The sequence below is a fragment of the Rana temporaria genome, chromosome 3 (assembly GCF_905171775.1).
Source record: "Rana temporaria chromosome 3, aRanTem1.1, whole genome shotgun sequence".
Taxonomy (NCBI): Eukaryota; Metazoa; Chordata; class Amphibia; order Anura; family Ranidae; genus Rana; species Rana temporaria.
Genome location: NC_053491.1, coordinates 165,274,511 through 165,287,984, shown reverse-complemented (window position 1 = coordinate 165,287,984; position 13,474 = coordinate 165,274,511). Strand labels below are relative to the sequence as shown.

At 42.2% G+C, this 13,474-nt stretch overlaps 1 protein-coding gene across 1 annotated transcript in view; it reads left to right on the top strand.

The window, feature by feature from the left end:
- The window catches only part of CFTR (CF transmembrane conductance regulator), a 208,500-nt gene that overhangs the window by 53,823 nt on the left and 141,203 nt on the right, over positions 1-13,474 (top strand). Inside the window, 2 exon segments of the mRNA XM_040343760.1 lie at positions 2,164-2,379; positions 2,464-2,553. Coding sequence (XP_040199694.1) covers positions 2,164-2,379; positions 2,464-2,553 — 306 coding nt within the window.

Genomic DNA, 13,474 nt, shown 5'->3' with positions numbered 1-13,474 from the left:
AAAAGTTGCAACGACCACCATTGTATTCTCTAGGGTGTCTTCTGATTAATTTTCTAGCAAAAGAATTATACTTTTTACATGTAGGAAAGAAGTGTCAGAATTGGCCTGGGTGGCAAGGTGTATATTACCATAAGTAATATACAAATAATTATTATATATTGTTTTTAGGGAAACTTACTATATTTTGCAAAAACTGTACTCAAGCAGGTGGCTTAACGGACATATTACTGAAGTTTGAAGTTATATCTTCCAACCAGTAATTTCACAGTAAATAAATAAAAAATACATTATTATGTTACAACATATAGCATATAAATATATGATTTAGCATGATTAAAACAGTACCTTTTTAACAGCAGCAGATTTTCATTCTCCCTCTTTTGTGGATCCGGTCACCCCTGAAGTTTCCTGCAGGAAAGCAACTTGGGTTTTACACTTTCTCAAATCAGCCAAGAGCTGAGAGCGCTTCTCAGAGGCACTTAGCCTTTCACATTGAGGGAAGTAACCTTGAGGAGACCCATGGTGACCACTGCGGTCACACCAATGTAGGAGATAGAATCCCCTTCTATTATTCCCTGGGTGAGAAAGAGGGAGCGGGGAGAGGGAAGGAGAGAACAAAGAGAAGGGGGGGGGGATGAACAGAAGGAGAAGTAGAAGTGGTCAAACTACAATATATTGAAATGAGGATCTTGGAAGAACCCCCAAAAAAGCCCTTGCAAGGGTCCCCCCTATCTTGGGATAGTTGAGGCACTATGAGCAGTCTCCACTGCAGCATTTTTATTGGAGCAGATTGGGCCAATGGCCCTTTACCATTGGCCCAAGACTCCATTGAGCTCAGTGACAAGAAGTGAGGAGAGGCACTGTGAGCTCATCCTCTCAGTCTGCTGCAAACAGAGTGTGCCAGCATGTATTTAAGCTGGCCACTCTGTATGTAGCATTTGACAGGGTCCACAAGGAGTCCCGTATCGCCGGCACCATAGGTCCTAGAAGCCCAAAATGTTGACCAGGTCGCCGAGCTACGACCCACAAAAAATGTTTTTGTTTGTTTTTTTGTTTTTTTGTTCATGGCAGGTGAGGCTCTGCCACACCTGCCTCCCCTGACTGCTTGTCCCTGACAGATTCCTATCTTTTGTTATTCTGCAGAAATAGCTGTTTGTTTGCTTGTGTTCATGTGCTGAGTGAATCTGGATGGAAGTCATGTTATAATTATTAATCAGCTGCTGCACCTGCAGGACTCTAATAAGGAGAGTGGCAGAGTCTGCATCCTTTTATATGGGATTTCCCTTTGAGAGTAAGACATTGATGTTGCAGGGGATGCCCAAAATCTGATGTTTATCTTAGCACAGACCTCTTGGAAAATCAGTAAGCCAATCACAAGGCAGGAAAGGAGTTTTCTGGGGGGTGTTCAGTACACCATATATGTACAGAATACCTCCAGGTTGCCATAGTGCAGGGGTGTCCAACAAATACAGCAGTCATGGCAGATGACGCAGCTAAGCATGGCATATGTACATCTGTAGCGACACCAGGGATGTCGGGCAAATTTAGCAGCCACGGCAGCCTACGTTGGCGAGCCAGGAAAATGCACGCATGGAGGAATGCCAAGGCTGCCATGTTTGAAAACAGCACTGGCAGCAGGGAATGCAGGGGGTGCCAGGTAAACTAATACTGCATGGACAGATCTAGGGGGGTGCTGGGGTGGGCTGTGCCACTCCCAGATTTCAATTATCTTACCAAATGTGAGTTGATCTTACACACTTTGCTTTGAGTAAATGAACAAAAGTCGGCACTTTGAGGCACCTCTGTATTCTTTTTCTCTTTTACATGCTTTCTGCTCCCCACAAGAGGCTTGCCCTGATCTACTGACATTCCTGTGCTTCTGTGACTCTGGATGGACTTATATGTCTTTTCTCCATTTACTTTATCCACAGGACTCTACATATAGATTGCTCTTTGCAATAAGTGGTCATAAAAATTACATCATGCTTTATTCCTAATAAATTAGGCAATACAAGGAGTAAAGGTGAAATACAAAGTACAATAATCCATAGTTTCCAAACAGATTTGTAGACAATCAATAAACTGAATCGCTAGTGCAACTGTTTTTTGCAGAGCAGTATATACTGTTATTCATATTTTAAGATATTTGTATGTTTCTTCTAGGAAGTCACTAAAGCTGTTCAACCTCTTCTTCTTGGAAGAATCATAGCTTCTTATGATCAAAATAATACTGTAGAGAGGTCCATTGCTTACTACCTGGCAATCGGCTTGTCCTTACTCTTTGCAGTCAGAATGCTCCTTGTACATCCCGCTATATTTGGTCTTCATCATATAGGGATGCAGATGAGGATAGCAATGTTCAGCTTAATTTATAAAAAGGTAAGAATGGAGTATATTTTACTTTGTGTCTGTTTTCTTTCTGAATTTCATCATGTGAACTAAAATAGTTTCTATTGCCAACAGACCTTAAAATTGTCGAGCAAAGTTCTGGATAAAATAAGCACGGGCCAGCTAGTAAGTCTGCTCTCAAACAACCTGAATAAATTTGATGAGGTAAGAGCTTAATGTATGTTGACGGAGCTTGAGAAGTCAAATTGTACAGTTTATTTCTTATATACTTTATACCGGTGGTCTACAAACTGCGGCCTAGGGGCCAGATGTGGCCCTTTGCTTGCCTTTATCTGCCAATATAAAACTGCATGCAGGGCACTGGACAAATCACTAGGCACCAAAGGGATGTGAAATGATTTCATACAGTAATGTAATTTATAAGATTACAGTGTACTGTATGTGTTATGAATTTTGTACTTTTTGAATTTGCCGTCAGGCTCCGTCCCCATGCGCCGCAACGCTCGCAGGAAACTGAACCTGGCACACAGAGGCGTTGGGCGGAGGACATAGCCCGCAGACACAGCGGGGGTACATTGCAGGATCCTGGGGACAAGGTAAGTAACCTGGATCAGGATCCTGAAATGCAATCCGGAGTGACTCGGGGCTACCGCTAATGGTACTGAAATTTAACCACGAGCCACACTCAGGAATACCGCCAGGGAGGTTAAAGTGATTGCAAATGATCACCTTGTAAAACAACCGAATTCAGTTTAAAATAGTAATCAAAGGCAAAACATTTTTGTATAGATATAAAACAAAATTATAAATACCTTTTTTTCCTTTTGTAAAGGTGATCACATTCCCTCTGTTCTCAGCTGCATAAGAGCTGGGGGCAAGAGAAGCAGCAGTACACTGGACTTCCCAGTAAATGGCTGTGAAGCAGTAAGGGGGGGTGTCAGGACAAGTCTGATCATTGGAGGACAGCAGGCTGAATTTCCAACACAGCTAGAGAACTGACCACAGTGTGTTATTTTGCTTAGTGTGCTCTGTTTTTAATACGAAAACAAGGGGACTAGCAGAAATGCTAGGGATTTCACACAAAGGAAGCAATCCAAAGAGAACAGGAACAGGCACGTATCAGGAATATGAAATGTTGGGGTATCAAACGCTTTAACGTTTCATCCACATTATGTTTTTATCCTGGGGAAACCATGGGCGATCGTTTAAAAATCTTCCATTGCAATGAAAGCCTCTTTACATGACAGGGCTTCCACGGCAGTCTGTTGCTGTTGCAGGTACCCAATAGATTAAAATACCAAACTTGTCAATAGGTCCTTTTGTGCTTTTCCGTAATTGGGACCTTAACCAACATACGTAATTAAAGCATATGTCAACACAATGAAGCCGATGTACTAATAGATGAATTCCCCAGTCTTTGTTCACCTTAGTTACCTTGTGGTATATTTTTTGAGTTCCCTGAACCTAGTTGGGTATAAAAAGTTAACACAGGCTACAGGGAAATCTTCCCTTTAGAAATAAATCACAAATAAACTTAATGTGGACCATAGACTGTAGATGTTGGTTAAGGTTAAGGATTCTGCTTGTTTAATCTTTAATATTTATACTATCAAGATCTGTCAGATGGCAATTTCAACAGGGATCTTAACTTACCCATATAAAAATAAAAGGGAACCAACAGCAGAAGCGCGCAACAAGTCCCATCTTCACACTGTATTAGTCTGGTCCGGGGGGGGGTAGAGGTATTCCGGGATGCAAGAGGATAAAACCCCTGAGGTATTCTAATTGGGATCCCATTTTCCTGTGCGTTTATCTTTCTTTTTTAACATACCCATAGGTAGACTAATTGCTTCTTCATCTACCAAAATCATAAATGTCTGGTAATAATCATCTAATGCAGCCTTTCTGAACCCCTTTAACATGTAAGAAACTTTTAAATAACATAAGAGTCCCCTGCTAATAACTTTTATATCTATAGCTATTGGAAAAATGGAATTGGAGATAGCTTATAGATCAAATAATACAGTATAACATTTTTAATAATAATACCCAGAAATGAAATGCAGTGAAAATTGTGCTCCCTAATATTGGTGGTCAGTTGAAAAGAGACCTCTTACATTGCTGGTTAGTGATAAAAGGATTTTACTACACTGGTAGTCAGTGGGAAGAATGCTCCTTGCATTAGTGGTCAGTAAGAAGATTACCACTAAAGCTGAAAAGATCATTGTTATCAGTGTTAGCTTACCCAAGGTGCGGAAATTGCTTGTTGCTCAAGGAACCCCTAGCAACCTCATGGAACCTTGGTTGAGAAAGGCTGATCTAACATCTATGTCTCCATAGCTCCTCTTTTTAAGCCTTGTTAAAATATAGAAGTACGCATAGATGCTAAGACCGCTTTCACACTGACAGCGCCCAATAGCGCCTAAGCGCTGCTTGTTTTAGCACCGTTTTAGCAGGGCTTTTGCTGTGCTTTTCCGCCGCTAGCGGGGTGGTTTTAACCCAAAAAAGGATTAAAAACTCAAATTCTTTGGGGCTTTTAAGGCGCTTTGGAAATGCTGCCCATTCATTGCAATAGGGTGCTAACTACAGCACTCCCAACCCGCCCCGAAGATGCTACTTGCAGGACTTTTGGTAATGTCCCACAAGCACACCGCCCCAGTGTGAAAAGTCACACTGCAGTAAATGGGAGGCAGTTTTCAGGTGCTTAGCAGAGGCTATTTCTAGTGATTAAGCTCCTGAAAACCGCCCCAGTATTTATTGAATAAACATCCACCCAAACTGGCTAACTTATATATTTTGGAACACAGAAGTTATCTGTTGTAGTTATTCACACCAAACACAATATCCAACTAAGATGACGCCATTTTCCTGTAACTACTGACTGTGTTGATGGGGGTATCAGCTATTGTGTTCTCCCGGTGGGGGGGATGGGGAGGCATCAGTGCCGGGAGAACACAGTGATTATTGCAAATGGCTAAAGCTGTTGGCAGTAATCTCATGTAAATATCTGACATGATGTTTGTACCCAAATTGGTCGATAGACTTGGGTACAATCAGCCTGCCCATAGATGGTTGAAATCTCAGATGGTCCCAGCTGAACCAGCCAGCTTAAAGAACTGAGGCCCCGTACACACGTCCGAGAAACTCGACGAGCAAAACACATTGTTTTGCTCGTCGAGTTCCTTGTGAAGCCGCCGAGGATCTCGGCGAGCCAAGTTTCCCCGTTGACTAACGAGGAAATAGAGAACATGTTCTCTATTTGGCCCGACGAGATCCTCGTCGGTTTCCTCGGCCGAAAGTGTACACGCGGCCGGGTTTCTCGGCAGAATACGGCTCCGATCGAGTTTCTGGCTGAATTCTGCCGAGAAACTCGGTCGTGTGTAAGGGACCTAACTTGTCAAATATCTGAATTACAAGGTAAACAAAGTAAATATACAGTATATGGTTACGTTAACAAAGGAACTGCAGGACTGCAAGGAAGTGCAGTTAAACTTTACCTATATTTGCTTTGTTATCACTAGTGACAAGAGGGCATCATTCAGTCAGCAGATTAAACCCTTACGTCATCGCTCTCCTTGAGCGATTACGTATTCTTTTGCGGGTGATTGACATACTGTATAGGTAAATGTAAACTGAAGTGCCATAATAATGTAAAATAGAGAATATTATTAACGTAGCCTGTAAGAGTTGACCATTGGTGAACTGTGTGGTTGACTTTGATGATGAGTGGGACATAATATCTGTGCATCATATTTTATGATTCACACTATTGCTAGCAATTAAATTTCTGCTGTTGTTCACAGCCGTTCTACATGTGTGTTAATCTGGTTCTGGGTGATTTATGAAGTCTCTGGAGTCAGTTACATTGTTTGTTATGTAGAGAATTGTGGAAATAGTTTGTTCTGCCTTTTTACTCCGTGATATGATATGCATGCTGTCTGGGAGAAATTAACCCTGGAACCAACAGGATGTTGTGTCTGCCTTCCTCTTACTTCAAAGCCTTTACAAGATGTTTAAGGGTGAACTGTAACATCTTTATGTCAAAACAAATTAACTACATGGAGGGGGTAGCAAATATGACAGATACTTGTGGATGGTAGTCTTAGAGAGTGGAAATAGGCTGGAGGCCATATTCAGCTTGATCATCTCAGGAAGTCCAGAAAAAGCTGTAATAGCGGAAATTAATGCTAAATGTACACGGGACGTTTTACAATCTCTCCTGAACGATTTAACTTGACAGATAGTAACCGACGTTTGTTTTGCTGCGTTTAGATGCATTTAGCGTTTTTTTTCAAATGGTCAAAAATTAAAAACGCCTGTAAACGAAACGTGGCTAAACGCGAGGTACCATGTTTACATGTGTTTACAAGCTGTTACAGGCGTTTGGCGTTTCAAATGCCTCTGAACATCCGTCCTGAATGCATTTTTTTCCTTTTCTTTTCATGCTCCTAATGCCGCGTACACACGATCGGACATTCCGACATCAAAACCGTGGATTTTTTTCCGATGGATTGTTCGCTCAAACTTGTCTTGCATACACACGGTCACACAAATGTTGTCGGAATGTCAAGAATGCGGTCTTGTACAACACCACGATAAGCCAAGAAAAAAGTTCAATGATTCCGAGCCGATTCCGAGCATGCGTAGAATTTTTGTGCGTCACAATTTGCTACAGACGATCGGAATTTCCGACAAGAACTTTTGTTGTCGGAAAAATTGAGTACCAGCTTTGGAAATCCTGACAGCAAATGTACGATGGAGCATACACACGGTTGGATTTTCAGACAAAAACCTCACATCGAACATTTGTTGTTGGAAATTCCGACCGTGTGTACGCGGCATAAGGCTTCACGTACACAGGATGTTTTTAACTTCTCCTGAACGATTTAACTTGACAGCTAGAAACCGTGTCTAAAAAACAGCCGTTTAGCCGCGTTTACATGCCGCATTTGCGTCTATAAGCATTTGAAATTATTTCTTTTGCCTCTAAACGCAGCTTCTGAATGCATTTTTTGGGTTCCAGAAGAAGCCTCTAAACTCAACTGTCAAGAAACAATTATAAACGACCCTGTGTACCTGTACTTATAAGATAACATAGAGGAGAGTTCAAGAGCAGTTGAAAAAAATCCCCAACTGCTCCTAAATATCCGTTTACCAGCAGCAGTGTACATGAAGACTAATGTGCCTAGCAAAGCTTAAAGGAAACCTGTACTGAAAAAAATACCTAGGGTTCAATTTACTGAACCTTTCTTTTGAAACTGCGTATTTTCTGCTTGTCAGGTTGCTGCAAAGGCTTGTTTGCAGATCTGACTTCACTCGCCGTATGCAGGTTCCCTGCAGTTTTAAAAGTACTTGAAATTCGAGTGCATTTCACGTTATTAGATTGTTACTATGATGGCTAAGCAGAAGCTGTATCTCATCCTTTTTATACCCTGAACTTTATAATTGAGAAATATATGGAGAAAACACCATGGGATGAGTAGCCATATAGTTGGCCGTAGGTGACTAGGTCTGTTGAAACTATAAAAGTGTTATAAGAAAAGCCCAATACTCTGCTCAGTCGCTGAATGTTTATAAAATAGATTATACCTTATAGCAGGGGTGTCCAAACTTTTTTCAAAGAGGGCCGAATTTGATGAAGTGAAAATGCGTGAGGGCTGACCATTTTGCCCGAGATCCTTTGAACCATTAAAATTTGGTCTAAGCGTGTTCGTTCAAAGAAATAATACACTGCCCAACAAGAATTCTCTTGCCTTTGTGGCTGTGTGTGAGGAAAGAGGTGAGCTCAGGCGTATTATTTGGATATACAGTATTTATCAGCATATAACACGCACATTCACTTTAAGAGGGAAGTTTAAGGAAAAAAACGTACATTTTAAATAAAGAACTGTGAAGCAAAATAAGGGTCAGTGCCCGTCTGCAGCCTCACAAGTGCCCATCTGCAGACCCACCATTGCCAGGAATACAGCACCCACCATTGCCAGGAATATAGCACCCACCATTGCCATCAGTGCAGCCTGATTGATGCCCATCCATCTGCAGCCTTGGAGGGAACAGGGAGGTGGCAGGACGAGCGGCAAAGATCACCTACAGGAGAATCTCCTGTTTAGACAGAGGCCTCTTTAATAGAAATTCCCACCTCAGTTAAGGGACAGAACAGTCATCCAATGGCAGCGCCAGAGACGGGACTTCCTATTACAGAGGCCACCCGTAAACAGGAAATTCTCCTCCTGTATGTACGGCACTCATCCTGCCTCCTCCCTGTCCCCTCCAAGGCAGCCAGCATTTACATCTTTTGTGGCCCGGGTGCTGGGAGATCGTTGGGGGCCACAAAAGATATATGTCCAAATAACCCGGTGGGCCGTGATTGGCCCACGGGCCAGACTTTGGACACGCCTGCCTTATAGCATACCAATTAATTAGGTAGCTTTTTACAAACAGTACTAATTTAAAAATGACTTACAATGTGGAGCACGGGCCTTTGCAACAGTTATGAACATGTGTAATCCTCCTGGGGCCAGATGTGGCCCTTTGCTTGCCTTTATCTGGCCCTTGGGGCACTTCTGTCACTGACATACCTCCCAACTTTTTGAGATGGGAATGGGACACCTATCAGCAAAAGTATGCATTTGTAGGACACACCCCCTGTCACGCCCCCTTAAAGGGGAATTGTACAAAAAAACAAGATTGGTTAAACCCACAAGTGCTTTTTTACCACTACTATTCCTTTATATTGGCTTTTGGAATTTACAAATGCAGCAATTTAGAAATCAGATCAAAGGTTCAGTGCTGGAAAACACTTTTTGATAGATAAAAAGTGCATTTTATATACATCTATATAGATCAGACCAAAATGAGGGACAAATGAGGAGGAATGAGGGACAGAGGGACATTTCTCCAAATCAGGGACAGTCCCTTGAAATCAGGGACAGTTGGGAGCTATGCACTGATACGAAGCACTATTCCTCCCACTGAGGCCATCAATGGGGCAGGGGCACCATTCCCTCCACTAAAACCAATGAAAAGGATGAATAATGGATACCAATCATTAGATGTGGTGGCTGCATTTGTTTTCTTTAGACTTTTTTTCTTCTGTTTTCACCTGGTGATCAGGCCAGAAACACACCTCCTGTATTAAAGTGCATCCACTCTGGATGAAGGAGCAACAGAGACATCTTCGGATAGCAGCATTGCCAGTCTGGGGAGAGGGGAGTGTTAGATATACTAGCTGATTCTACACTAACAAATTGAAGCCAAATGCCAGCTTAGGCTTCATGTACACGGGACGTTTTTACAACCTCTCCTGAACTGATTTAACTTGACAGATAGTAACCTACGTTTAAAACGTCCGTTTTGCCGCATTTACATGCCGTGTTTAGCAGGGTTTTGCCCTGTTTGCATTTTTTTTTATTGGGCAAAAACGAAAAACGCCTATAAACTAAATGCGGGTTACCGTGTTTAGCCGCGTTTAGCCGCATTTGGCATCTGAAACATGGGAATCTTTGGCGTCTGAACCCATTTTTTTGCTTTCAAAGAAGCGCTGTTAAACGTAACTGCCTGAAAACGGCAACAAACGAGACTATGTACATGGTCACATAGGATAACATTGAATGAGTTCAGGGGCAGTTGAAAAAAGCATCCAACTGCCTCTGAACGTACGTTTAGCAGCGTCCCGTGTACATGGGGCCTAACATGTTATAAGCAGTAACAGCAACCGTTTTTTTTTTCTCTTTTGGGAAAAGATTTTACAAACTCAAGTCTAGGTTCACACTGTAGCAATGCCAGACATCACATGTGATTCGCAGCCGCACTGCAGTGCCGATCACATGTGATGTCTGTGCAGTGCGAGTTCAGCTATACAGTTGTATTTGCATAAAAAAAGGTGCAGGGACTTTTTTTTCCCTGCACTGGAATCAGATCGCCTGGGTGTTCTCACCAAGGCGATCCGATTCCTATCCGAATCCACAGTTCGCACTGCAGTCTGTTAACCGATCTGGGGTTCAGCGATGGAATCGTTCTGGTTCCCGCATCGCACTGGTGTGAACTCCCACTAATGCCGCTTTAAAGACTGTTAACAGTTTTATTATATTTTATGGTCTATTTTTGCAGTACTCTGCTTACAATTCTTATCAAATACTAATAACACAAGTTTACACTTCCTTTTCTACACTCTTTGTTTTGTCCTGTGTCAGTTGCTGATAAAACTGTGTGCAGTGAATGGAGTTATCTAAGTTAAAAAGCAAAAGGTAAACTGATCGAGGATTTGTGAGTTTACAGTGCTTTCTCTAAACCTGCAGTTGTTTGGTCATAGACTATTGCAAGGCATTTATTGCAAAATAAAGAAAAACATATGAGATAATTTCACAGCCCTTGTTCTGTTTTTGCATTCTGTTTCACTGAGTCCAGGCCTCTCATGTTGCAGCAGGAAACTTTTTCTAAGGCCTCGTACACACGACCGGTTTTCTCGGCAAAAACCAGCAAGAAAACTGCTGGCAGAGCTTTCTTGCCGAGAAAACCGTTCGTGTGTACGAGACTTTCAGGTTTCTCGTCAGGAAATATGGCCAGAATCTCGACGAGAAAAAAAGAGAACCTGTGCTCTTTTTTCTCGTTGAGATTCTTATCGGCCTGTTTCCTGACGAGAAACCCGAGAGTGTGTATACATAGCTGTCGCCGTGGAAACCTGCGCATGCTCGAACTTACTTAGACGCATGCGCGGTAGCTTCCACGGCATAGGTAGGGTGAAGCAAGATGGCGGCGACGGCATAGAATGTGACGAGCGCATGCTCGTCAAACGTGATGACGTCTCCGCATTCTTGCCTTTCAAGAGAACCGCGGTTCTTTTAAAAATGTGAGACCTCGTACACACGACCGAGTTTCTCTGCAAAAACCAGCAAGAAACTTGCTGGGAGATATTTTTTTGCCGAGGAAACCGGTCGTGTGTACATTTTCGTCGAGGAAACTGTCGAGAATCGACGAGCCAAAAAGAGAGCAAGTTCTCTATTTCCTCGACAGGAGTCTCAAATTGGCTCGTCGATTTCCTGGTCGGGCTGGTTTCCGACGAGAAACTTGAGCGTGTGTATGCTAAGAAACCTGTGCTTGCTCAGAATAAAGTATGAGACGGGAGTAAAAGTAGCATTTGTAATGGAGATAACACATTTTTCAAGCTGTAACAGACTAAAAAGTGCAAATCGTCTCTTAGCAAACTTTTACTTAACACGCAAACACATGAGATTAGCAAAACCAGCCCCAAGAGTTTAGCCAGTGGAATCGAACTTCCCCTGCCGTTGTATGTGTTGTATGTCACCGCGTTTGAGAATGAGGAGATTTTGTCTTGACAGTGTGTACTCAAAGCAAGCTTGTCGAGTTCCTTGACAAGCCTAACAAGGAACTCGATGAGGAAAACGATGTGTTTCGCCCTTCGAGTTCCTCGGTCGTGTGTATGAGGCCTCAGTGTGTACACTCGGGCGGCAAGAGATTCTTGCCAAGAATCTCGCCTGGAAAAACAAAGTTTTTTTTTCCGGAGGAGATTCTTGCCCGTGTGTACGAGGCCTCAGTTCCTTGTATTGTCCTCACAATGTACAGTTCTGGCCTACATGAGAATTTAGAGAACTCCTATGGGTGTTGCATTGGGAGACTGGTTATGTATTGAGCATGTTCCACTAACAAGCAAATTCAGAAATAAACTGTTTAGGAAAATAGCAGACTATATTAAAAATAGAGAACTATAGGGTTTATTTACTAAAGTTCGAGAGTGCAAATCAGGGACTGTCCCTTATTTGGAACAAAGTCCCGCTGTCCTTCTTTCCTCCTCATTTGTCCCTCATTTTGGTATGGTCTATATCGTTGCATATAAAAAGTACTTTTTCTCTTTCAAAAAGCGTTTCCCTAGTACTAAACCTTTCATCCAATTTCTAAATTGTTGTATTTGTAAATTTTAAAAGCCAGTAAAAAAACAAAAAATAGTAATGGTAATAAAAGCACTTGTGGGTTTAACTAATCACTTTTTTTGTATAATTTTCCTTTAAGGGGGAGTGACAGGGTGTTGTGTCCTATGCCTACATACTTTTGCTAATTGGTGTCCCCCATTCCCATTTCAAAAAGTTGGGAGGTATGCTTCTGCATAGAAACCAATCAGCTTCAAGGTTTTATTGCCAAAGCTTAATTGAACAACCTGAGGTTAGAAGCAGAAGTGAGTGTGATTTTGCGCTCTCCAGCTTTAGTAAATAAACCCCACAAAGTGCATAGGGGTTGAGTAACTAAAGGCAAATAGTATGTTTGCTTAGTGAATGTGATAAAAACTTACTAGCTGCTATCACACTGGGGCGGGCGGGTCCGTTAGCCGCAAAACACCACTAGTTTTAGCGCTTTACCGCTGTTTAAGCTGCGCTTTTCGGGCCGCTAGCGAGACGCTTTTACCCCCCGCTAGCAGACAAAAAAGGCCATTTCCAATGGGCAGGTGAGGCATAGAACCATTGTATATAGCGCTCTTACACCGCCCCAAAGATGCTGCTTGCAGGACTTTTTTTCCCGTACTTCTAGCGCACCCCCCCCAGTGTGAAAGCACTCAGGCTTTCATACTGGGGAGGCATGAAAGGCAGTTTTCAGGCGCTTTACAGGTGCTAAAGTGCCTTTAAACTGCCTCAGTGTGAAAGGGGTCTTTGCAAAGAATACCCGATCGCATGCAAGGAAAATTAAAAAATATATATATTTTTACTTGCATATGATTTGATCATGGAAGTCAGCTGAGCTTTATCTAATCTACTAAACTAAAAGAAAATTTGCTTGCAAAGTAAAACATTCCCTTGACAAGTCCCTTGCTAAATCAACCCCATGGTATCAGTTTTATTATATAAGGGTCTCTGAACAGGGATCAAATATTGTCCTACAACACCACATTTTTATCAATACCATTCAATAATCTCCCACAGGAGTCCATTTCAATACCAGTTTCAAAGGTTATTATTTTTTTTTTCCCCCAACAAATCCTGCTGATTGTAGCAGAGATGACTAGAGACCTCGAACTCCTGAATACTACATCATAGACAGAAATGGGAAGGCCCTCAATAGACACTGAAGAGTGGATGTACATGATGTGGGGTGAGAGGAAACTCATTAATATCTCTGA